Source organism: Cryphonectria parasitica, assembly GCF_011745365.1.
Source record: "Cryphonectria parasitica EP155 unplaced genomic scaffold M406scaffold_1, whole genome shotgun sequence".
Lineage (NCBI taxonomy): Eukaryota > Fungi > Ascomycota > Sordariomycetes > Diaporthales > Cryphonectriaceae > Cryphonectria > Cryphonectria parasitica.
This window is the reverse complement of record NW_024468909.1, coordinates 6,104,036-6,128,719: the sequence shown is the minus strand read 5'-3', so window position 1 is coordinate 6,128,719 and position 24,684 is coordinate 6,104,036. Positions and strand designations below refer to the sequence as shown.

Sequence of the window (24,684 nt, the reverse complement as noted above, 5' to 3'; positions counted from 1 at the left end):
CCCTCTTTCGCAACGTACGTGATCTCTTGTCTAAGATAGTGCTTGATGGCTCGAGTATGTACAATCTTTCGTACCTGGCAACTTCTCTGACTCCGTCGTCGTCAGGTATAGCAGGCGCTTATAGCGCGCCAACAAAATTACCACGCTTGCGTCACGTTCTGCAATACGGCGTGGTGAGTGTATGTTCAAGACTTGCCCAGGGAGACTATTCAGACTGATGAAAAGACAAAGAAATAATAGAAGTGATTATTATGTACAGGCGTCAAGTAAAGCACTTTGAATGCGATACAACGATATCTATATCAACTATTTCCATCCTAACGCCGCATGTTGCCTTTGTCCTCGCCAAGGACACTTTCTCGAACCTGGAACGGTAGTGAATCCTTGTTCATGCATGATATGCGAGCATCTGCCTTGGCTGCAGTGTTGGTTTAAGCGTTTCCGGCATAATCCCCTCTATTTCTAGTCAGACCTTTGGGAGTTAGACTTTTGCTGCTCCTGATCTCGATGTCGCCGGCTCATCGAAAGAGCTGGCTTTAGGCGGCTGAGATTGTGGTTCCTCGATGGAAAGTCAATGGACGGTTTATGGAGGCTCGAGAGAAGTTTAATGGGCCGTATCAATGGAATGGGATGAAAATAAGTGCTGAGGTAACATTGGGAATTGTTGAAGAAGGTTGTCTCATTCTCTCGGATCATGTGGACTCCAGAGAACAACCTAGCCAAGCCAATAGACATGAAATCCTACAATTGCATGATATCTAGGGTACATATATATCAATATATTGTGGCAATACACAGTAATAACCAAATTGTACCAAGTAAGTACGGTAAATTCTCTGGTATGAGAGGATGAGGAGGAGAGCCCCCTGATCGAAAGGGAAAGGGTGGCACACACCCCTGTAGTTACAGGGTCTGAGATGACGTTAAAGTGTCCCAAGACCCTACAGCGTTCAAAGTTGTACTTGTGACTAAAATGCGGGGGCGGGTCTCCAACCGTGGGCGTGTCATTGCGTGTTGCTGCTACGAATGCTACCTTATACCCGCGTCGCACCTCCATGCCATGGCCTGACTGACCCCCCTTGGTCGAAATGAGGAGAAACCAAAGCAGCAGCTCTTTTGGGTGCCGCATCAGATGCCCATCTCTTACTCGGGATGGAGAGCAACGCGGAGAAAAGAGGAGGGGTAAAGCGGCTAGACATGGTTGATCGGCCCTTTCTTCCTGCCTTTCCTGCCGAGCCTGGAGTAAAGCAAGCTCGTTGATCCAAAACAACACGTTCATCACAAGCCAGCTCACCAGCCATCCTCCCTCATCTTGTCTTTTTTTTCCTTTCCTTCTTTCCCTCCTCCTCCTCCTCACAACCCATCCATTCCTATTGTAGCTCCCTCACGCCGCCCTCTGCACAGATGTGAGCTCTTCAGGCTCTCGATCTCGTGTGAGCAGTTGAGGACTCACTCATTACAGCGTTGCCTCTTTGCTATCATAAACTTCGTCAGCTATCCTCCACAGGATTTCCTGGGACTTTTTTCTGAAAACATACACTGCGATGCTCTAGATCAGCCCTCGTGCGGCAGCAGATGATTCATATCAACTAAGGCGTGTGTGTCTGCAGGGCAGTCCTTTTTCGCCTGGTCCGTCAGCATTCAATCATGTCTTGGCCTCTGTTCCGGCCAGCACTGGCCCACCGAGTTCATGTTTCCTCCGCCCCGACCGTGACCATTGCGTCTCTCCTCCTTGGCTCATCCCATGTTCTAGGTAAGCTTCTTGCAGGCCATCGTCTCTTCTCTCATCCACACATGACATGCATTTGTCATTCTAATCGCCTCCCATAGACATTGCTCCTGTCCTCAATTGCCAGACTCGTCCTGCGAAGCAGCATCAACGTCCACTGCACTCGTCTCGTGGCCGGGGAACCAAGCAGAGCTCGCCCTCCCTCGCCCTTGCCATCCGCACGAAGCAACCGCTCCAGCTTGTCCGCCATGCATCCGTCCTGTCCAACATTCCGGCACCGCCACCGCCAACAGCAGCCGCAGCAGTAGCCGCAGCTTCTGGTGCTCAGTACTCCACCAAGGTCGTCCCCCAGACGAAACCCTACTCCAGCCTGACCATTGGCGTTCCTCGCGAGACCTATGCTCACGAGAGGCGCGTGGCTCTCACTCCGCAAAATGTTGCTCTCCTGCTCAAGAAGGGCTTCTCCAAGGTCCTCGTGGAGCGCGGTGCTGGCGCGCAGGCTGATTTCCCGGATGAGGCCTACGACAAGGCCGGTGCTACCCTGGTGGATGACGATTCCTCCGTCTGGAAACAGGCAGATATTGTCCTCAAGGTCCGTGGACCAAGTCCCGCCGAGGTGGACAAGATGCAGAAGGACCAGACCATCATCAGCTTCCTCCAGCCGGCGCAGAACAAGGACTTGGTCCAGAAGATTGCTGCCAAGAAGGCTACCGCGTTTGCCATGGATATGATCCCGCGTATCAGCCGAGCGCAGGTCTTCGACGCCCTCTCGTCTATGGCGAACATCGCCGGCTACAAGGCTGTTCTCGAGGCTTCTAACAACTTCGGCCGCTTCTTGACTGGTCAGGTGACCGCTGCCGGAAAGATCCCACCCTGTAAGGTTCTCATCATCGGAGCCGGTGTCGCAGGCCTGAGTGCCATCGCCACCGCGCGGAGGATGGGTGCCATCGTCCGAGGCTTTGATACACGTCCTGCCGCTCGCGAACAGGTCCAATCTCTGGGCGCTGAGTTCATCGAGGTCGACATCCAGGAGGACGGCTCTGGTGCTGGAGGCTACGCCAAGGAGATGTCCAAGGAATTTATCGAGGCCGAGATGAAGCTCTTCACAGAGCAAGCTCGCGATGTCGACATCATCATCACTACCGCGCTGATCCCTGGACGGCCTGCCCCCAAACTCATCACCAGATCCATGATCGAGATCATGAAACCCGGCTCTGTGGTCGTCGACCTGGCCGCCGAGGCGGGCGGGAACTGTGAGAAAACCGAGCCTGGAAAGATGGTCACGTATCACGACGTCAAGATTATTGGCTACACGGATCTTCCGTCGAGGCTCCCTACGCAGTCCTCCACCTTGTACTCGAACAACGTCACCAAGTTCTTGTTGTCCATGAACCCCGCTGAGAAGGAATTCGGCGTCGATCTGGAAGATGAGGTGGTCAGAGGGTCCATTGTGACCTTGCGAGGCGACGTCCTCCCACCTGCGCCACGCCCGGCTCCGCCGCCTCCTCCAGCTGCACCGTCAACAAATGCTGCCAAGGAAGCCGAAACTGTCGCTCTGACCCCCTTCCAGAAGTCCTCACGAGAGGTTGGGTTTGTCACTGGCGGTATGGCCACGGCTCTCGCCCTGGGCAAGGCGACAGGGCCAGCGTTCATGGACAATGTCTTCACCTTTGGTCTGGCCTCTCTGATTGGGTACCGTGTCGTCTGGGGCGTGACGCCTGCTCTGCACTCGCCCTTGATGTCTGTCACCAATGCCATCTCTGGCATGGTCGGGATTGGTGGTCTCTTCGTCCTCGGCGGAGGCTACCTGCCAGAGACCATCCCCCAGATGTTTGGTGCTGCATCGGTGCTGCTCGCCTTTGTGAACGTGTCGGGAGGGTTCGTCATCACAAAGCGGATGCTGGACATGTTCAGGCGGCCTACCGATCCTCCCGAGTACCCGTGGCTGTACGCCATCCCTGCGGTCGTTTTTGGTGGAGGCTACCTGGCTGCCGCCTCGACGGGCGCTGCAGGTCTGGTCCAGGCGGGCTACATGGTCAGCTCCATCCTGTGTATCAGCTCCCTCTCGAGTCTTGCATCGCAGGCCACCGCCCGGATGGGCAACGTCCTTGGTGTCCTCGGGGTCGGGTCTGGCGTGCTGGCGTCGCTGTTGGCTGTTGGGTTCTCTCCCGAGGTCCTGACACAATTTGGCATACTGGCGTCCGTGGGCAGCCTCCTCGGCTTCTTGATTGGCAAGCGGATCACGCCCACCGACCTGCCGCAGACGGTGGCTGCCCTTCACTCTGTCGTGGGCCTGGCAGCCGTGCTGACCTCGATCGGCAGCGTGATGGGTAGTCTCGACCATGTCTCGACCCTGCATCTTGTCACTGCATACTTGGGTGTTCTCATTGGTGGTATCACCTTCACCGGATCCATCGTGGCGTTCTTGAAGCTCGCCGCAAAGATGTCCTCACGCCCTCTCATCCTACCCGGGCGACACCTTCTGAACTCTGGCCTGCTTGCAGCCAACGTCGGCACCATGGGCGCCTTTGTGACCATGGCACCTGGCTCGCCTATGATTGCTGCCGGTGCGCTCGCTGCGAACACGGCCCTCTCCTTCATCAAGGGCTACACGACGACGGCCGCCATCGGTGGCGCTGACATGCCTGTCGTCATCACGGTGCTCAATGCCTATTCGGGCTTTGCCCTGGTCGCCGAAGGCTTCATGCTCGAGAATCCGCTGCTGACGACCGTCGGGGCGCTGATCGGCGTGTCTGGCTCCATTCTATCGTATATCATGTGCGTGGCCATGAATCGCTCCCTCACGAACGTGCTCTTTGGCGGGATCGCCGCGCCTCAGCAGTCCGACTTCAAGATCGAGGGCAGCGTGACACAAACCAGTGTTGAGGACGTTGCAGACTCGCTGGTCAATGCCGAATCGGTCATCATCGTTGTCGGGTACGGTATGGCTGTCGCCAAGGCGCAGTATGCCATCTCTGACATGACCAAGATGCTGAGGTCCAAGGGGATCAATGTGCGCTTTGCGATCCACCCTGTCGCAGGTCGTATGCCTGGCCAGTGCAACGTGTTACTCGCAGAGGCCAGCGTGCCCTATGACATTGTGCTCGAGATGGACGAGATCAATGATGACTTTGGAGACACGGACGTCACGCTGGTGATTGGCGCAAACGATACCGTCAACCCTATTGCTCTGGAGCCCGGCAGCCCCATTGCGGGGATGCCAGTCCTGCACGCCTGGAAGAGCAAGCAGACCATTGTCATGAAGCGTGGGATGGCGAGTGGCTATGGTACGTGGACTCTTCTTTTTCCTAGGCTATGCCCTCATTGATTACATCATCATTGCATTGGCTAAGTTTTGTCCCTGCTGACAATTTTTTTTCCCCCCCCTCTAGCTGACGTGCCCAATCCCATGTTCTACATGCCTGGAACCCGCATGCTATTTGGCGATGCCAAAACCAGTACAGACTGTGAGTGTCCAGATGATCAAAAACATGCACTTGTGAAAATCTCTGCGGTCCAACACATACTAATCTGGGCTATCTCTTAATATAGCACTCAAAGCTGCGATCGAGTCTCGAGTGTCTTGATAATTTTCTTGGTTCTATAGCCCTGGAGACTGCTGCTACTTCACTATCGGAGTTCACTCAAGACGAGGAGCAGGAGAAGTTTATCTTGATAGAATGTGGCCCTTTGTCCAATCTGCCTGATCACGTAGAAATTGCGCCTCCTGAGACTATAGTAGATGGTTTTCCTTTCCAATTCTCTTCCAATTATACATGTTCTCCTCACATATCAAATTGCAACAGAACCTCTGGAAATTTCTGACATGATGTTCTCAGAGCAGACGAGGAGGCATGAGGATCGCTTGGTGGGTCCACGGGTGCCCACCGGGATCTCGGGTAAGGAATGCACTCGGTATGACTCTTAATTAGTCGACCACGACGCCGTCTTGTTTGAACTCCATATCCAGGAGCCGAGGAGCCTGCCTCTGTGTGCTGTATGCAAGATGAATCATTCTCCAGGATTTCATCTCACACGGCGCCATGGATTTTCTATAAGTCTTGGCTGCTTCTGGCCTCACAAGATATGGATGACTGACTGACCGACTGACATTCTGAACAGCTCACTCATAGCCTCCTCTTCTTACTCTTAGCGACAGACCGTCCTACTTATCAAGGACGCATTGTTCAAAGTCATCAGGGAGGAGCAGATCATACTTACAATGCAGTCTCAGCAGACCACTCCAGTGTGCCGCGTCCTCTCGACCAAAAGGGTACTCCCAAGCACACCACCACCCCCAAACAGCAGTCCAACAACCCGCCTCCTGTCCATTGCCGACGCAACCACCGCCCGCTTCGCCATCTGCGGCGCAGTCTGGCTCTATGACGCCAGCCCAGCCTCTCAGGATCCCTCGGCCCTCGCCAACCGTCTGGAGACCAGCCTCCGCCATAGCCTCAACGACTTCCGCCACCTCGCAGGAAGCCTGAGCTGGGCCCCTCCAGATACCCGGCACCCGGCCTACCCTAGGTACGGCCGGCCCCAGATCACCTGGAACAGCAGGTCTGATGGCGGCGGCGGCTGCTGCGGCGCGGACCCAGGTGTGGAATTTTCTCGCGCGCACTACGACGCACCCCTCGCGTCCATCGTGCCGAGCGACGAGGAGCGCAGGACGACTCGCAAGGTCTGGCTGGCCACAGGGTTCCCGCAGAATGAGCTGCTCCTGCCCGACTGCGACCTGGCGTTTGTGTCGAGTCTTTCGCGGTTTGAGGGGCTTCCGGTTGCTGGGGCGCAGGTGACTACTTTTGCATGTGGCGGCTGGGCGGTTGGGGTCAAGATCACGCACTGTCTGAGTGATGCTGTTGGTCTGGTCAACTTTGTCAAGGCCTGGGCGGAGGAGACGCGGTTACTGGGCTCTGCTTCTTCTTCTTCTTCCTCTTCTTCTTCTACTACTACTGCTGCTGCTGCTGCTGCAGCACAGGATGGCGCGACGATGACGACGACCAGATCGATCTTCAATCCCAGCTTACTCGACCAGCACGCCGGCGACATTGACCAGCCCGAGCCAGACGCCAACAAGATCGCCCTCGCCAGGTCCCTCCCTCTGTTCCGCTTCGACTGGTGGGACACAGAAGCCCCAGGCTACCCGTCCTGGGCCACCGCCGACACGCAGGCCACGAGGCCCAGCGACGAGGAGCTGCGCCACGTCAAGCTGAGCCCGGGCACGAGGCCGCCCTGGCCGACATGGGACATCAGCAAGCCCGCAGACCACGTGCAGATCAGGTTCAGCGCCGAGGAGGTGTTGCGGCTGAAGCAGACTGCCCAGGCGAGCGTGCCGCAGGGCGAGGGCGCGCATGACGCTCACACCATCTCGCGCCTGGACGCGCTCCTCGCCCATGTGTGGATTCACCTGACGCGCGCGCGCCAGCTGCACCTCGCGCCGGACAATGACGAGCCCGTCTACATGGCCGTCACCCTGGGCCTGCGCAGCCGCGTCAACCCACCGCTGCCAGACACGTTTGCCGGCTCGCCCATCCTGCTGGGGCACGCCTCGCTGCCGGGCCGGGCCCTGTCCAGTGGCACCGTGAGCCTGGGCGAGGTGGCGCTCGCGCTGCGGCGGACGATGGCGCGGTTCACGCCCGAGGCGGTGGGTGCGTATCTGCACGACGCGGCGTACGAGGTCTGTCCGCAGAGGCTCTGGCAGGCGTTCTGCGGGAGCCGGTACTGCGGCGTGACGTCCTGGACGCGGTCTGGGGCGTATGGGGTGGATTTTGTTGGTGCGTTGGAGGTGACGGGGGGGGATAGGCCGCGGTATGTGCACTGCAGGATGCCGCTGCTGGATGGGATCTTGCAGGTGCTGGATGTTGGGGAGACGGGGGATCTGGATGTTAGTCTTGCGCTGGGGAGGGAGGAGATGGGGCGGTTGCTTGAGGGGGGAGGGGGTTTGTGGGATATCTAAGAGGTGGAGGGTGGCCTGGTGGATGTTTGAGAGTGTATTGGAATATCCTCCTTGAGTTTGAGACAGGCTGGGGAAGAATTATTAGACTCGACAATAGAGGAGTCAAGGAGTCAATAGTACTTGATAGCCAAGGGGCCTGTCTTGGTCAAGGCAGAGACAATACTCATGAATTTGTCCATACATAGTCAGCAAGTATACTGCATAATGAAATCAGAAGCTTATAAGCACCCATGGTCTCTATCAGCCTTAATAGAGTTGGATTCTGCAACATGGAAGCCTTGTGTTCGAGTTCTTTCTTGCCACTATAGGAATAATGGGTTCTTTCAAAGTCTCCGCAAAGAGGCTCAGGTTGGGGTTCAGATTCTGACGGCCTCATGATGATCACTTGCAGGAAGCATATACTTTATGAGAAGGTTCGCGGAACTGGGCTCATTACTTCAATGATAATAAGTACCTGGTCAATACAAGTTTCATTGACCAATTCACCTCCCATGTTGTAGAGGCCAGTAAACATAGACACTTTTTCTTGCATTGGCAACGGCTAAAAGCAGAGGCAGCTATTCATGAGTTCCATCTCATGTTTCTATGTAAAGGCTTTCCCCCAGCAGTCCCAAATGTTATTATTCACATAAGCCCCGGGATGCTGTACTGATGTTCACTATCTTCACAGAGGCTTCCATAGACTACCACCTCCAGAAAACTTTGCAGCAGACCAGACAATTGTTCACAACTGTTGCCTTATGTAATGAATGGACACAAGACCTGAATTTCACTACCTGTGCAATGCCAACAGACTCAATTTCTGTTCTGCACTGTACCATCTGACCTTTGAGTATTACCACCAGGCGCCTCTCTGCACTAAATATCTCGAAGTCAACTCCTTTCATTCCACATACACAAGCTCCTTACTACACAAGACAACTCGACCTCGACGTTCCTCAGAAGAAAGCCCTGAGCAACAATCTAGAGCCTTGACAGAAAGGAGTAATTGTGGCCCAAAGTCATCACTCTTCCAGGTGAGCCCCACCCTTCCACAGCAGCCTGAACACTTCCACTGCCTCTACCACATCCTCATTTTTGTTCAGAGACAATGGGATAATCGTGAGCCTTGCCCATAGTCAAGGCCCCTTTCGATATATGTCGTTGAGGTGGATTGCTGACATAGAAGAGAATAGAACAACAGCAATACCAACCCCCTCCTAGTTACCATGGCTCAACGCCCTAATACCCCCTTCAGCCAGCCCCAAGAGCCCGACCAAATATCTGACAGTCCTTCTCCTCGACGCGTCAATCCCAACGACGGCAACGCGGGATCCGTGCAGCCCAACGGATACCAGCCACATATCGACCCGCGATCCCTCGGCAACCAGCAGCCTCCTCCACCCAGTCAGGACCAGACACATCACCAGCTGTACCAAAGGGGCCTTGTAGATGCAACAACGGGTGGTCAGCTACTGTACCGCCCAAGACCAGAGGCGGGACCGGCCCCCTCGGCCGTTGGGCTTTCGAGGATAGTTGCCGGACCCAGCCAATCTCCAACTATTAATCCTTACACGCTTGCCGGCTTTCCTCAGTGTGGTTTGGATTATCTGGCCCAATGCGAGAACCACCAACTGGATCCAGATATCAACGGCTTCCAGCAATATCACCGCCTTCAGCAGCCTCGTCCTCTGAGTGGCCAAAATGAGTCGAACCCTCCCTCGCCACATTCTTCTAGCGCCCAGCCCGAAAATCATAACATCATCGAGCTGGAGCCAGTTGAGAATCCTCAGCTGAGGCCTGATATTCCGGATTCCCATCCAGGTGAGAGAGTCGACGTTGGCAACAGTACGGTGCTGCCGGAGGAAGCTGGTCTCCAACCTGCCGGCCATCCCCAGCAAGACGACGACCAGCCACCTGCCATGGGAGGCAGCGACGGCCAACAGCAAGCCCTGCCAGCCCCTCCCGTCGATAATAGTGCAGAACCCCCCGCAGCTGCTGCGGGCCCCAGTTCTCCTCCACCCGCAGCACAAAGCGGCCAACGAGCTGCGAGGCGTCGCAGGTCCTCCAACCGTAGGGGACAGGCCCGCCCAGGGGCCTGGACGGCCGACGAGCTGCAGCGGGCGCGTGCACTTCGGGAGCAAGGCCTGAGTATCGCCCACATTGCCAGGGAGATGGGCAGGACGGCCAACTCGGTCAGTGCCAGGCTCTGGCGGCTCAGTGGCGGCAACCCCAGGCGCGCTGAGAATGAACGCCGTGCTCATGGAGACGCCAGGCCGGATGTGTAGGGAGTGATCAAGATCGGTTGGGAATGTTCTCGGGATGTGGTCAAGAACTTGGTTTCATCGCGCGAGATTCTCAAGGTGTAGCCCGACATGCGAAAGTTTTGGGACTGCTTCTTCGTAGCCGTGTTGCCAAGAGGATAGGATGCATGCATGACACATATGTTGAGGAAGGACGGGCGGTGAAAGCAGACAGAGGAGCCAGTCGGGAGGCATGCTAACGGATGAAGGAAGGACATGGAGATTATTGACTGGATGATGGATTTATGTCAATCTGAAGAGGACGTCAGCATCATGGAACATACAGAGAGCATCCACGGAGAACACAACTGTGGAGGGGATTAGCAGGGTGGGACATGACGATGATGTTCGGCTGCTCGATGTTATTTCCCCTAAAGTTGCAAGGAGGTTGCGATTTCTGTTCTGTAGAGACAGCTGCCTTGACAAAAGGACAAAAATATACTACGATGACCCAGCTGACAGGTGTGACTAAACAAAGAGATCGTCTTGCGAGGATGTGAGGTACAATTTGTCTTGCTGAAGATCTGCATGTTCCTTGTGGTAGGTTTGAGACATCTTGGAGCAAAGGGTGAAAAGAGGAAGAATCAAGACGGTGTGACTGGGGCAGTTTATGTATTTGTTTGACAGCTGTTCACATGATCTGTGAAGTTTGGTTCTTATCTATCGATTCCAGAGAAGTCGGGATCTCGAGGAAACTCTCAATGAACCTGATAAGTCAACCAAGTAATGGTCCAGCAGCTAAGCAGTGAAAAGCTCAAAGTATAAGCAGGGAACCAATTTGCTCAAAAGAGAGAAAAGAAAAGGACCCATCTAAAAGAGACCATATGAAGATGACCAGCTACCATGTATGTACTCCCTCGTACCAACTTTAATGCTATAGCTTCCTTGTCGCAAACTATATCAACATTCTTTTCAAGACCGAGCATTGTGCAAGTGCTTGGACACATTGGATTCGACAAAGATCCCTCAGGATTCATTCAATAATAAAAAAATTCTCCTGGAGAACCAATCTATGCTATTGGACCACAGTATCATGCCATACACTCCAGCTCGTCCCAGTAGCCATTCATTCGAACTGCTCTTTCCATTCCATTCGGAAACTAAGAACAGCATCTGACCGACTCGGGACCCGGGCAGAGTTCTTTGCCACCTACAATCTCGCTACAGTAAGGCCACTTCTCAACATCAACACATGCGTATTGGGTCGAGTCGTAGGGCGCAGCACAGAGTGACATGACGCAGCATTTGTTGGGATTTTTTGGCCCTCCGCACCAGGGTCCGACCGCCTGGGTAAACCGACGCAGATACGTCAGTAACAAGATCCCTTGTGCGTAAATGCAAGGTCGACCAGCTGTAGGCTATAGGAGCACTGAACTGGGTCGCAGCATAATGAATAGCAAGGTAAATCAGAGCAAGAGACCATGGTCGCTTCTTACAGAATAGCCACCAAATGTCACCTCACATGTGTCCACGTCGGTACACTCCTCAAAGTACTCCCATCTCGAGGCATTGTGAAGAGGGTCGCCGTTTACACAGAGGAACCTTTTTGGCTGGGTTGTCAGCTTGGATACAGGACTCTTTTATGCCCTAGGACCAAACATGACGGCGGATAGAGGGCGCTCACGGCGGTCCAGGAGACACCAGGTACCTCTCGTCATGACCATGCTTTTCACTCTGAGGCTGGCCACGAGCACCCAAGGCATCGGGAACCTCACCATTAGCAAGGAGTTGAGCGTAGGTCTTGTGCGTTTCGTCGGCGTTGACGGCGGTGTAGAGGACACCGAGAACGAGAAGCAGAGGCACAGTAGAATACTTCATGCTTGCGAGTCTAGTGAGCCCAAGAAGAAGAAGATTTAAAGATGGAATGCTTCAGGATTTCTCAAAATTTGACTGCGCTGGAGGATACAGGGTAGTTTTTGTAACCCCCCCCCCCCCAAACCCTTCTTCTGATGATCCACGAGATGACTCGAGTTACTACTGAAATCCTCTTATGCACGACCTCGTATATGTACGTCCCAGGCAGTCTAGTATCCGCCGCTGCACCACTGAGAACTCCGGGCCCTTGACCCCGCGCTCCTGCTCGGGAAATCTTATGTAAAAAAGTAAGCAGAGAATGCATCAATAGTCACGCTCTACTACAGTGCTGGCCTCTCTGATCGATTACCTTTCGGGCCGTTACATATCGGAGAATAGTCAGCTCTACTGCGTCCAGGGCATGTGTGCGACAGGGGGGATGGGGCCGTGGAACAAGGCCATGTTCGACTGATAGTGGCCCGATGAGAGAGGCTGCGTTCACTTGTCGAGTCCTTCCAGGTTGTGCCAGAATGCAAGATGTAGGAATCTAAACGCTGGAGAAAAAAAATCAATTGAGCCGCCGAGGCACCATCACCCTGCAGTCGACAATGACACTCAGAGTTCTCTGCGCCCATGCCTTGGGAAGATGACATCTCAGGTGAGAAGATCTTCAAAGGCCGCCCGCTCGATCTTCATATCCGGGCTCGTCTCCTAATCCCACATCACGCTCGCCTTCCGCACGTCCATGTGCGTCAAATCCACGCTGCCTCGGATCAGGCGCTTTTCGTGGCCTCCGTCTTGCTGAGGCCGGAGTACTCAGCGGCCCCGTGGATCAAGATCCGGCAGGAACTCCGGGACTTAGCCCTTGCCAACAAGTATGTACATCGCGCGCTGGTCTACGACCTCCTGGGCAACGTCGCTTATAGCGTTTAGGTGGACTCGGAAGCGATGCTGCATCCTGTGTCAGACTTTCTCTCGATCTCAACCTCAAGCGCAGGTCAAGAATAGTAGCTTCTGTCTGTCTTTGGCTCATTGCATCTGTTAACAACAATACAGTCTGTGACTACTTAGGCAAGGCTGGCTATGTAGCTGCTCCTGTGAATTCATGTGAGCACATTCTCGAGAAGGGTTCAAGGGGAGACTAGCTGTGAAGGCAGAAGACAAGAGACCAAGAATGGAGCTAGAATTACTATGACAAGGGTGGACCCCAACACACTAAGCGGGGCCGATTGCACTAACCACATTTGTACTAACTAACACTAGCTCAGCACTAGCCTGACACGCTAACTCGAGTCTCCAGATGCATCCACGCACCACAGCCACCCCTTTTTGAGTTTATGAGTCAAATTTCTTCAAATTGAAACATCTGAAGCTCAGGATACCTAGCTATCTGTCTGCCTAGTATAATGGTCAGTATATTTCGTTGTGGCCTTGAAAATAGCATTATGTACTATCTTGCTACCTCAAAACCAGCTCCGAAAAGATCCATGTTCGATTCATGGGGCAGACACATTTTTTGCAGTTGGATAATCTGGAAGACCTTCAAAGTGACCAGTTTATACATGTAACATTTTTTTCTCTTCAGATTTCACATTATTACTGTTGTGAACAAACATGGACGTTGTGGTGGATTTCACCATCCTATCTGCTGTAGGACGGCCCATCTGTTTGGTCCCCCGCCCGGGTCCCCTCAACTACAAGTAGCCTCGTAAAAATAAGCTGCGAAGACGAAGACTTGCACTGCAATCTACAGTAATGAATTATTCTCCTTTTCCTCTCTGTGCCCTTCCCCCTCCCCCTGGCAAAGAGGGGGGGGGGACCACTGTGATTCCACGCGGCATTGCCGTTGTTATCCAGCATGCGGAAGCATGGCAGGGCGGGAAGACTGGGACAGCGGATATTCACGGCACGTTGGCAGCAAGCAATATATAAAAGGTAGAGGTGGCTCGGAGTTGCCATGTTTATGCGCAGCATCTAAAATAATTTTTATTTTGTCCCTCTCTGTCTCCTATCACGTCCGATTTTCGATCATCTCTGTTCACTTCCAGACTGTCAGTGTCTCTGGCTCTCGTCATTGCGCCTGCAAGGTTCTTTCGTCGGACAGAGAGTAGGATGTGAGTCTGACCTTTAGTCCTATCTCCTTTTTCTTGCTTATTTTTGTAATCTTTATTCTCTCTGTTTTCAGTTACGTCTTTTACCGAGACATATTCAGTTTACAAACCTGCGGTAAACAATATTCATGCTGGGAATCCACTCAGTCACTAGACCTGGCCGTCAATACACGTTTCCACACGCAGGTCTAGTCAGGCCACCGTCTGCAAAAAGCCTATTGCCGCTTTACGCACATGTCGTGTTACATAGGCAAGTAATGCTGGAGAAAATTGATTTTGATTAATCCATGATACACCTATTGCGCCGATATAAAATCACTTTTCATCTACAAGCCGCATACGCCCAGAATTGTTGGGGGGGCCTGAGCCATAACGCCCTGCTCTGCGACGACCTCACTTGGAAAGATCTATGTCGCAATCTTCTCACCATTGCCGTTGGCGAGGAGCCCGCTAGCAACAGAGTCGGGATTTTGCAGAGTCAGGTGGTATGACCTGATGATGGAGTCAGCATCGTCAATGGCGATCTGCCTGATATCCGCCATAGCCTTGATCTTGGCAGTCACCTCCTTGCACTGCTCGTCGGTCATGGTCAGTCCGAGCTGCTGCACACGGGTCTTGACAGCGTTCCAGCCCGTCAGCCTCGACGCGAAGTGCACGTATCGGGTCAGGCCAAAGTCGGCCGGGTTGAGGATCTCGTAGGTCGAGGGGTTGTTGAGAATAGCCTTGGCGTGGATGCCGGCCTTGTGGGTGAAGGCACAGAAGCCTGTCACGGGGTTGTTGAAGGGCGTGTTGACCTCAACGGCCTCGGCGACCAGATCCTCAATCTCCTTGATCTGGTGCAGCTTGTACTTGCTCTTGACGTAGTCGGGGCTCGTGACCAGCATGCGAGCCAGGAAGCCACCGAGAGGGGTGATGCCGTTACGCTCGCCGACTGTGATGATTTGGTTAGATACAGCACTCGTGCCACGGCATCTCTGGTTTCGCAAAAAAAAAAAAAGGTACTTACTTCCGAGCACACTGGTGTCCACATGGGTGGCACCAGCCTCAAGAGCACAGAAGGCATTGGCGATGGCGCAGCCGGTGTCGTTGTGGAAGTGCGTCTCGATATCACAGGAGACAACCCCCCTCAGCGTCCTGATCAGGTCGTAGACCTGTCTTGGGGAGGCACAGCCGACGGTGTCCGCAATACCGACGCGGTTGACACCAACCTTGTCCACCGCGCTGTACAAGGTCAAGAGGTCGACCAGGTCGGACCGGAAGGAGTCCTCGCTGGAGAAGCGGACCTCGAGACCCTTGGACTTGACGAACTCGATGACCTCAACGGCGGTCTTGACGATATACTCCATGTCCTTGCCGTGGCTGTGCTCACGCAGGTACTTGGAGGTGCCAATGACGATATCGAGACCATCGACGCCAGTCTCGACGGCCAGCTTGGCATCACGCATGTCGCAGCGGACGTGGGTCAGGATCTTGGCCTTGAGGCCGAGGTTGCAGATCTTCTTGCAGTCATCGTAGGATTGTTGGGAGGCGGCGGGAGAGGTCAACTCGATGTAGTCGACGCCAAATTTGTCGAGAGCCAGAGCACTGTACGAGCGAGAGAAAGGATATTGTCAGCTGCTGCTGTCAAGCATGGCTAGAATAGGCGTGTGTAACAACAATAGGGGATCTGGAGGGGTGACGATTGAGTCATCGCTTGGGAGAGGAAGGGGAGGGGGCGTACATTTCGATCTTCTTCTCGGTAGTGAAGTAGGCATTGGCAAACTGCTCGCCCTCTGCTCATCGTGTTAGTCTGCAGGTGTGCATAGCATTGTTCATCTGGTGTCTCTAACCTCTTAATGTCGACTCAATGATCTTGAATTTGCCGACGTTTGAAAGGTAGTCCTGGACGGTCTGGTAGGGGTTGGACCGCGAGTGTCCTCCATTCTGGGCCTGGACCAAACGACGTCAGCGGACAAAAGAAAGAAAAACACACGGATGGGAGCGACAATCAATGGATGAGAATACGCACCACTGGGGCCGACTCGCCGTTTGTGCCGTTTACTGGGGCGTCTGTTCCGCACATTGTGACTGTATGTTTTGGTGGTTGTGATGTTGATGGACGGGAAGAAAAGCTTTGGTTTGTGCTTAGAGGGGTATGAGTAACTTTTAGTAGTCGCTGCGGTGTCTGCAGCGGCGGGTGAAATTTCGGACGAGGAGGGGCAATTGAGACCGGTCCTGGCCTGGCGCATGGGTTTCAACAAGAGTCACCTAGTCACAGCCTGACCCACCACAAAATTAATCAGCCTGTCTATTACGTTGCTTTTGGAACATTGGTAAATCACAACAAGGTTGGAGAAGGGAAATAAGCACGGTAAGTGGCATAGCAGATAATTCCACCAGAAGCTCTTTGCTGCACTCTGAGAGTTTCCCTAGATCCGCTATATTGTGCTTCCCCCGCCTCTGCTTTCAACTAAACTCTTCTAATCACTGTAATTGTTCAACCAGACAGCTTTGATTTGGATAGGAACAGTATCCTGCTTTCAATTTATTACACCTATTACTTCAGACCATGTTGACTCACTGTGATCGGAGAGGGAAGAGAAAAAAAAAGAAAGGTGGCCAGAGGCAAGGCACCAATAGCAAAGGGTACAAATAATTTGGACTGAAAATCTTGTCACTGGGCCAGGCCTTCTTTGCTCAGTGGCCCCTGCGTCATGACGTCGCTAATGCAGAAAAGTGAACCCTCGCCCCACGGGGAACGGCTGCCGGGGGCCAAGGGTCGATCCGATGCCGGAATGGAGAGAAGACTCACACAAAGGCCAAGCCCAAGAAAAGTCCTCCCCTGTTGAGATCCACTACTGATGCGCATCTGAGGGTCTGCAGGTGACTACATACTACATACTACCATAAAAATTGTCATGCAGTGTCATGGTAGGGTTTTTTTTTCCTGTCTTTTATTCCCAACTTGCAGTATGCCAGGATAGGGGCGACGCAACAGATCAAGCGGCAAGATGCTCTAGTGCGCAACGACGACGATGACACCGCCACTGATCGACAGATCTTTCCCAAAGGAGACACGTGCTAGGCGACAATACTGTGTGAAATGGAGCAGCTAGAACCCTAGGTGAATAACTACCTACGACATCATCATCGACCATAGGAAAGAACAAGCAAGCCAGGATCGACTCTATGAAATTGAAATGTCCATCTCATCATCTCCCCTCGCACGTCGCTCAAGAACGGCCCATCTTGATCCATGCAATCGCCCCGCAGGCTCGGCATCTTCTTCATGAAGACGCACTATTGGAGCACGGTGTGCTGCATCTTCCGATGTGATCACCATCTGGGTTGAGGCAGACGTTGTCACCACCTCCAAACGCCTTGCCATTGCAGGCGCAGAGCAGCTCAATCTTGACCGGGCCTGTATACGGCTCATCATCCTGCTTGTTCCTCTTCGGGATGGCAGACTCAGGCAGGCACACGTACAGCCCCTGCATTGGATCCGTGTCCGTGGACCCATTGCCAGCATCACAATAGCCGCCGGCGCAGTACGCCGTGAGGATAGTGGCCTCATCGAAATCTGGGCAGCAGGAATGATGGTTAGCATCAAAGCAATACAATGCTCTAGGGAAGGGGGAGGGGGCGGCATGCTCAGGTTGTGCTTACTCTTCTGCTCCTTTAGGATATACCCGCAGTATGTATAGCCTACGCCGCAGTAAGCCCCCGTCGAGTTATCGGCGGCAATAGCAGGCGTGGCGGACAAGTCCAGGCCCATGTTAGAGTAGTGTTGTGAGATCTTGGCCGCGAGCGCGGCGGTGACCATGGCGAAGCTGGCAAGTGCCTTCATGTTGAGAATTGGATGGGGATTCCAAGAAAGAAACAATGATAATATTGTGAGTGCGAGGATATTTCGAGAAGAAATCTCTGGGGGAACAGATCTTCCTGCAGGGAGCTTTCGACTTTCCATGATAATGACGTGCTCCGAATTTATACATCCCATCTGGCGCGATGGTACTTGGGTAGGACGGGGACGATGTCAACCGTCAGCTGGTGGTGTTGCATTGGCATCCATGGGCTGTCCTATGAGGGCGTGGTGATCCCCTCACTGAATCGGAAAGATGTCCACAGGATGGTCGTGTCGCAGGCTCTAGACCATCTGGCGGCCTTCCTAGGCGACCTGTACTCAACACACTATGTTATGGACCAGTTCGTTTGCGAGCCGGAGTAGGACGATGGAGTTCTTGCACCGTAAGACCTGCAACGGTCTGACCCGAGATGCCTCGCCACGACATGACTTCTCGACCTCAGCTCAAGGTCCACCGGCTACCAAGATCATCTCAGGCGAACGAATTGCGAACGAACTACGGTTGCTGTTCTTCTTAGATCAAGCAGTTCCCGGTGTCCAACGTCAAGAACCAGATTCCTTGCGCTGGGATCCCTTTTCGCCTTGGGAAACGCAAACTTTGAGACAACCCATTGTCAACTCAAGACTGTGTGATACCAGCTTTCCAATGCTGAGGTCTCAAGGAAGATTTGGTGAACAGATCCTGAGTTTGGTCAATGCTTGTATGGACAACGAGCTACAGAGAGAAAGTGGTCACCCATCTAGATGTTTCGTGAACTCCTATTAACAAATACTGAGTAACACACAATTAACGTACTACCCACTTGGTTCTGCATATTCTTCCTCTGCTTACAGCGCATATCATGCATGCATGCCAGGCTACGGGCCCCCAGCCCCGCACCTATGCTCAAGTGCTTACATTGGATATCACAGCGCCAATGAGATTCAATTGACAAAAATTTCAACACAAAAGAAGGTGAGTGAAGTGTGCCTTCCTTCACACTCTTGGAGGCTGAATGCAATTGACGGACCGCCCACGCGCTCACCCACTTGTCTGACCAACGCACTCTACCACCCAGCCTAGACGCGTACATGCTTTGCACTCATGGATTCTGAAGCCTGCATAAACACCGCAGTAGCCGTAGCGCAGGCTGCTCGCCGGACGCAGCCGTGGGCCGTCTGCAACGCCTGTGTACGCCGCCTTGCAGAGTGTCCGGGTATGAACCTGAGCATGACCGGCAAGGCTGACAGAACGAGACAGGCGTTGAGGTTGGGCTTCTATGATGATGAAGAAGAGGCTGAGTCTTTTCGAATCCACGACACCTCGCTGTCAGTCGTGAGGTGGGGAGAGCTCATGGCTGCTGCCGGAGAGGGCTGTGCGCTTTGTACCGCTGTTTGCGAACGGGTGCTCGACGGACTGAGGTCTCCTTCACAATCACAGATGGAATTTATGCGATGGGAGGCAGTTCCCGGAGGCGATAACCGCAAATTGGCCGGGAGATTGTTCAAGGGCGACTTCGAGGATGTCGGATCACTTTTGGAATCTCTGACGTTGACGTTTGACCGAGCTCACAATCAAGGATCCTTCAAACTCATGATGACGCCGTTATATCGCCCTGGAGTGCCTGACGCACAAAAAGTGCCGTACTTTGAAACATTAGAATGGGGCTTGTTTGCTGTGCATGCAAAGGGTTAGATGTCTCTTCTCATGATATACCAGGAACTCGGTCACGGTTGCTGACTCTGTGTCAGACAACGACCACCTTGTCGAAACCATTCAGAGCTATAGACCCAATCTGGACGTCGGTGGTGACGCTGCATTCTCCCAAGCAGTGACTTGGGTAGATCGCTGTCGGCAAGACTGCGACCATGACCATTCCGGAGACTCAAGAATACCGGTCGCCCGGCCTGGGCGGCTGGTCGACGTCGCGCCCCAAGACAGTTCTTCCGATCACGATATTGCTCTTGTACCAGGCAACCAACCGGGCCTCGGGGAGTACATAGCCCTTAGTTATTGCTGGGGCCAGCGGGAACAGCCCATGGCGACGACGACTACAAATCTGCGCGACCGCATGGAAAGGGGCTTTTCTCTGTCGGATATGCCGGAGACGATCCGCGACGCAATACTAGTCACTCGCAGACTTGGCTTTCGATGCCTTTGGGTGGACTCGTTGTGCATTCTGCAAGACTTCCGCGCAGACAAAAAGGCGGAAATCAAGAAGATGGCGGGCATTTTCGAAGGGGCCTTCCTGACAATCGTTGCCGCGAGCGCCTCCGTCGTGACACAAGGCTTTCTATCCCCTCAACATGTGGAACTCCCGCGGGAAATAAATAGCATTCCGGTCTGGAACCACGATGGCCGTGTCGGGCGCGCACTGCTTCAAGAGCCGGGTCTAGTACGCTCGGAGCCAGACCCGATTCACTATCGTGCCTGGACTTTTGAGGAGTTGCTGCTTTCTCCTCGAAGACTTGTATACTCGGGCCGACAACTGATTTGGACGTGCCGTGGCTTTCAGGCACAAGACGGCGGGTGGGATGACCGCGAATTCTTCTATCTCGACTCCGAACTGGACCCTTACCGGTTCTACCAAGGACTTCCACAAGAACCCTTTGAAATGGAACAAGATGATGACTCCGACCATGCGCCACCTTTCCCAATGGCATTCAAGGACTATTGGGCTGCTGTGCTGCGACAATACACAGCACGAACACTCACCCACCCCCAAGATCGGCTAGTTGCTGTGCAAGGCATCGTCTCTAGACTCAGCGACATCACAGGTCATCAGTACGAAGCTGGCATATGGAAAGACTACCCCATCTCCAGTTTCTGTTGGCACTATGATTCCCAGGGTGGCAATGAGGATGACCTGGCCCCAGCCAATAACAAGGTGACCATTCCAGAGACAAGAGATCAAGCAATCGAATGTCCAACTTGGTCATGGGGATCAGTAACGGATCCAGTCTGTCTCCCTGATGAGCCTTTTACAGAGTCCTGGGAGGCAGAACCAGACAAATTAGCAGAATTTCTCGACATCGTCCCATCGAAGACAACAGAGGGATCGAGGCTGGTGATGCTCCGCGCAAGCTGTCTCAATGTGCAAGGAGTTGAACTCATCGACTTTGCAACCACGTGTGCCGAGCGGGAGGAGCAGGATCTGAAATACTTCCCGCCTGTGGACGGTCACATTTCCTGCAAGACTGCGCAAGAGTATGGCGGTGTGAATTGCCTTGAGCTCGATCTCTTGATCTGGCCGGATACCCAGCAGATCTGGCGCCTCGCACCAGAGAGGCTGCGCTTTGTATGTCTCCGTTACTTCGACGGGATCCTGCGTGGTTTGATCTTGACTTCCATCCGGGAAACCGATAGGTATGAACGCATAGGATACTTCGAGGCGGTGGTACGAGAAAACGAAGACGATTCGGACGAAGACATGATAACGGTTGATGAGGCATCTCAGGAGGCTGCTGGTCGCATTCCCAGGGAGATACTTGGGCCGCAGGAAACTTTACTGATTGAATAACCACATACACTTATTAGCCAGTTAACATCAGTGCAAAATTGAATGACGATACCTTGTGCTCGAGGCGTTCTACGATGCGGTGGTTGCAAGACTGGCACATGATGGAAGGGCGTCAGTAAGAGTGCGAGGGAAAGCTCTGAAGAGATGGTTGCTATAATGTTGAGGATATGTTTCTATTAGTACAGCGCTTAGGTGTATCGATAATCGCGCAGGGCTGTAAGTCTGAAAGAATGCTAAGCAGAGCCGTTGAAATTTGAATTTGTTCTCCCTCTTTCGGTTCATGGCCCTGTTTCTGTATCCGTGCCCCAATGAAACAGAGAAAAGTATATAAATACGAAAGCGGAGAGAAGGAGTGAGTTGAGGGGGTTGTCTTGAATGACTAAGGGTGAGATCAATTGAAGGAAGGTTCAGGACCCCTCCTTTCCTTCCGCCCCGCGCCCGTTATTACTGCCCCGCCATAAGATCCAAAGCTCACCCTCTCTTCGCCAAATTATAAAACCTGAGCAGCTGAACAAACAATACTCATTAGAGTTGTCTGCTGCTCGCTCCCACTCAATCAGTTCAACTCCCCCAACCTCTTACTGTGCCTTCTATTTTGATTCGGTCACCCTCCCTACTTCGCCGCGTACTCCACCATCACAGCCCCACCAACCCAACCTCACCCAGTATGGCTGCAATTACCGCCGCCACGACCCTGCCTGCTCTCCCGGCGGGCACGACCATTCGCGTCGGCACACGACGCTCCGCGCTCGCGCTCAAGCAGTGCGAGATTGTCATTGGCGAGCTGCAGCAGGCCCACCCACATATCAAGTTCGAGACCGTGACCGTCTCCGTCATGGGCGACCGCGACAAGACGACGCCGCTGCCGAACCTGGGCAAGGGCCTGTGGACCTCGGAGCTCGAGGCCATGCTCACTTCCGACACGCCCCAGCTCGACATGATCCTCCACTGTCTCAAGGATATGCCCACCGCCCTCCCCGCGGGTTGCGTCATCGGGTGCATCACCAAGCGCGAGGACCCGCGGGACGTGGTGGTGTTCAAGGCTGGGCACGAGGGCAAATACAAGAAGCTGGCCGACCTGCCAGAGGGAGCTGTCATTGGGACGAGCAGCCTGCGGCGGGCTGCGCAGCTGAGGAGAAGGTACCCGGGCTTGGTGTTCAAAGACATGCGGGGGAACATCGACACCAGGATGAAGAAGTGCGACGACGAAAGCCTGGGCTTCGACGCGACGATCCTCGCGGCGGCGGGGCTGTTGCGCATGAACATGGGCCATCGGATAGGGCAGTTTCTGGACAGCGAGAGCGAGGGTGGTGGCATGCTGCACGCCGTCGGCCAGGGCGCGCTGGCGGTGGAGATTCGAGAAGGCGACCTGACCACGCTGGGTCTGCTCAAGCCCATCTCCGACACAGAGACGATGCTGGCTTGTGAAGCGGAGCGGAGCGTCATGCGCACACTCGAGGGCGGCTGCAGCGTGCCGATTGGAGTGGAGACGCACTGGGTCCCTGGTGAGGACGGCGTCGGCAGCAACCTGCGGCTGAGGGCGGTGGTTGTCAGCCTCGATGGCCAGGATGGCGCCGAGGTCGAGCTCCAGGGCGATGTGGCAGACCCAGAGGCCGCTGATGCCCTGGGCAAGAAGGCCGCATCGATACTTGTGGAGAAGGGTGCGAGCAAGATCCTCGATGTCATCAACAGCCAGCGAGCAGAGACACCCGGCACGGCCTCGGCTGCCAGCGCCGCTGCTGCCCCGGCTGCGTGATCGCACATCGCAGCATTCGCCTCTCAAGACCCTCACTCTGCATGATCACAATACCATAGACAGCGAAGATGCTTCCTCATCGTTTGCTTTGTTCTTCTATCAGATACTATGGCAAGCGGACAGACCGAGCCGAAATTCGTGTAAATATGAACAGCAAGGTCTACCGGATAGACTCTGTCTCCGCACTCTCAACGCCATTCCATGTTCCATTGATGCTTCTCGCCTCTTTCTCTCCAGGTTGAACTGTTATATGCATTGAACCCCCCCCCCTCCCCCGGCACCGCACAGTATCGAGTCGTCGTCGGTCCGAGAGATTCATTCTTGTGATTGTATTTTTTTTTCTTTGGTCTTATATCCTTCCGTCCCTTGTTCCGGCGCCTCTAGTGATCACCCTCTGCAGCCGTGAAGGCCTTGTATTCCTCGACATCCATCAAGCCCTCCAAATCCTTGACGCCCTCCTCATCCACAGTGACCTTGGCGATCCAGCCTCCGCCGGCGCTATCATCCTCAGGGACCTTGTTGATGGTACCCGGCTTCTCCTCCAGCTCGAGGTTGATGTGGGTGATCTTGCAAGTGATGGGGGCGTTGATGTCGGCGGCGGACTTCACACTCTCCACGGCGCCGATGGCGTCACCTGCGGCCACCTCCTTGCCCTCCTCGGGCAGCTCCACGTACACAACGTCACCCAGGGCCTCGGCGGCGTACTCGCTGATGCCGATCACGCCTGTCTTGTTGTCGGCGGAGAGGTCGATCCACTCGTGGTCTTTGGTATACTTGCGGATGGGGCCTATTGTTGCGTTGCGACAGAGAGAAAAGGGAAGGGAGTCAGCCTCGAGGGGGTGTTTCGGGCAAATGCTACCAAAGGAAGGGGAGGACAGAGCTCATTGTTTGCCCTAGGGGGTATGTGGTGGTGCGGGCATGGCGTGAAAGTGGTGCGTCGGTGGCTTGAGAGTGTGTTCCGGCTTCGGAGAGAGGAATGGAGGGGAGAGAGGGAGGGTTTCTTCTTTCTTACAGATAGCGCTCGCAGAGAAGGGCCTGGCAGCACTGAACCGCGACGAAGGTGTTGGGCGGGCGGCGGCGCGAAGCACGGTAGACGAGAGGGCTGTCGGCCTTGCGACCCGCATGCAGCGTGCGATTGAGGCCATTGCTACGTTGCTGAGGCTGTGTTGGCAGGACAGACTGCTGCGGCTGGGGCTGGAGGCTTGTTTGGAGGTGGTGGAATAGAGAGGTGGAAGCGGCCAGGGTCGGAAGGGCGAGGAAAGCTCGACTGAGATAAAGTGATATCCGCCCCGAAAAATGACGATTCATGTGTTTGCCGGAGGCCGATTGGGTATCGGTGTATTAAAGTTTGCTTTTGGTAAGCGGCTGGTTTAGTAGTCCTAACCCTGAGCCATCCAAAGAACCTCGATACGTTCACTTTCTCTTCTTCTCCTTTTTTCTTTTAGGAAATACATATATGTATATAAATGTGTGGTATATATACAAGTAGGTAAAAACAATCACCTTTTTCCTTGTGTCTTCAGAAACAAGCAATGTTCTTGATTGTTACATGTCAAGATAAGAACTAAGCTGCCGCTGATCCTCGTTCCTGTCACTAAGAGCGTCGACTGCAGGTTTTTCAGAGGAAGGGATGAAGAGAGAGAGAAAAGAGGAACTTCAAAATGGTCTGGAGCGATACTGGATTCTCTCGAGTCATAACCGTTGTAAGGCTC

General features: G+C 54.0%; 9 protein-coding genes and 1 non-coding gene across 10 annotated transcripts; 6 read left to right on the top strand and 4 right to left on the bottom strand.

Moving 5' to 3' along the window:
* Positions 1-1,647: 1,647 nt before the first annotated feature.
* Positions 1,648-5,518, top strand: M406DRAFT_344470 (NAD(P) transhydrogenase mitochondrial precursor; the record flags this gene model as incomplete). The annotated part of the gene is made up of 4 exons (XM_040921979.1): positions 1,648-1,686; positions 1,920-5,016; positions 5,122-5,196; positions 5,282-5,518. The coding sequence occupies 4 exons, from the start codon at positions 1,648-1,650 to the stop codon at positions 5,314-5,316; spliced, it is 3,246 nt and encodes a 1,081-aa protein (XP_040782028.1). The 3' UTR covers positions 5,317-5,518.
* Positions 5,519-6,032: 514 nt separating this feature from the next.
* Positions 6,033-7,655, top strand: M406DRAFT_229113 (transferase family protein; the record flags this gene model as incomplete). The annotated part of the gene is made up of 1 exon (XM_040915804.1): positions 6,033-7,655. A coding segment is annotated over one exon (1,623 nt), but the record flags the coding sequence as incomplete, so codon positions are not given.
* A 1,238-nt stretch (positions 7,656-8,893) lies between these two features.
* M406DRAFT_67399 (uncharacterized protein) lies at positions 8,894-9,952 on the top strand (the record flags this gene model as incomplete). The annotated part of the gene is made up of 1 exon (XM_040925063.1): positions 8,894-9,952. The coding sequence occupies one exon, from the start codon at positions 8,894-8,896 to the stop codon at positions 9,950-9,952; it is 1,059 nt and encodes a 352-aa protein (XP_040782026.1).
* Positions 9,953-10,930: 978 nt separating this feature from the next.
* Positions 10,931-11,785, bottom strand: M406DRAFT_349531 (uncharacterized protein; the record flags this gene model as incomplete). The annotated part of the gene is made up of 3 exons (XM_040922474.1): positions 10,931-11,253; positions 11,404-11,509; positions 11,592-11,785. The coding sequence occupies 3 exons, from the start codon at positions 11,783-11,785 to the stop codon at positions 11,068-11,070; spliced, it is 486 nt and encodes a 161-aa protein (XP_040782025.1). The 3' UTR covers positions 10,931-11,067.
* Positions 11,786-13,153: 1,368 nt separating this feature from the next.
* M406DRAFT_t22 lies at positions 13,154-13,271 on the top strand. The gene has a single exon. It is a non-coding gene; the product is annotated as a tRNA-His (tRNA).
* An 861-nt stretch (positions 13,272-14,132) lies between these two features.
* M406DRAFT_354681 (homocitrate synthase) lies at positions 14,133-15,962 on the bottom strand. The gene is made up of 5 exons (XM_040922972.1): positions 15,881-15,962; positions 15,702-15,801; positions 15,593-15,644; positions 14,879-15,456; positions 14,133-14,803 (listed from the first exon to the last, which is right to left on the bottom strand). The coding sequence occupies exons 1-5, from the start codon at positions 15,932-15,934 to the stop codon at positions 14,280-14,282; spliced, it is 1,308 nt and encodes a 435-aa protein (XP_040782024.1). The 5' UTR covers positions 15,935-15,962; the 3' UTR covers positions 14,133-14,279.
* Positions 15,963-17,138: 1,176 nt separating this feature from the next.
* M406DRAFT_67397 (uncharacterized protein) lies at positions 17,139-17,698 on the bottom strand (the record flags this gene model as incomplete). Its single annotated transcript, XM_040925062.1, has 2 exons — positions 17,139-17,431; positions 17,518-17,698. The coding sequence occupies 2 exons, from the start codon at positions 17,696-17,698 to the stop codon at positions 17,139-17,141; spliced, it is 474 nt and encodes a 157-aa protein (XP_040782023.1).
* A 1,994-nt stretch (positions 17,699-19,692) lies between these two features.
* M406DRAFT_229738 (HET-domain-containing protein) lies at positions 19,693-20,670 on the top strand (the record flags this gene model as incomplete). The annotated part of the gene is made up of 2 exons (XM_040915818.1): positions 19,693-20,200; positions 20,288-20,670. Coding segments are annotated over 2 exons (891 nt in total), but the record flags the coding sequence as incomplete, so codon positions are not given.
* A 1,213-nt stretch (positions 20,671-21,883) lies between these two features.
* M406DRAFT_326463 (porphobilinogen deaminase) lies at positions 21,884-22,972 on the top strand (the record flags this gene model as incomplete). The annotated part of the gene is made up of 1 exon (XM_040920088.1): positions 21,884-22,972. The coding sequence occupies one exon, from the start codon at positions 21,884-21,886 to the stop codon at positions 22,970-22,972; it is 1,089 nt and encodes a 362-aa protein (XP_040782021.1).
* A 70-nt stretch (positions 22,973-23,042) lies between these two features.
* M406DRAFT_77821 (uncharacterized protein) lies at positions 23,043-24,117 on the bottom strand (the record flags this gene model as incomplete). Its single annotated transcript, XM_040925966.1, has 2 exons — positions 23,043-23,827; positions 24,068-24,117. The coding sequence occupies 2 exons, from the start codon at positions 24,115-24,117 to the stop codon at positions 23,353-23,355; spliced, it is 525 nt and encodes a 174-aa protein (XP_040782020.1). The 3' UTR covers positions 23,043-23,352.
* Between the last annotated feature and the right edge of the window lie 567 nt (positions 24,118-24,684).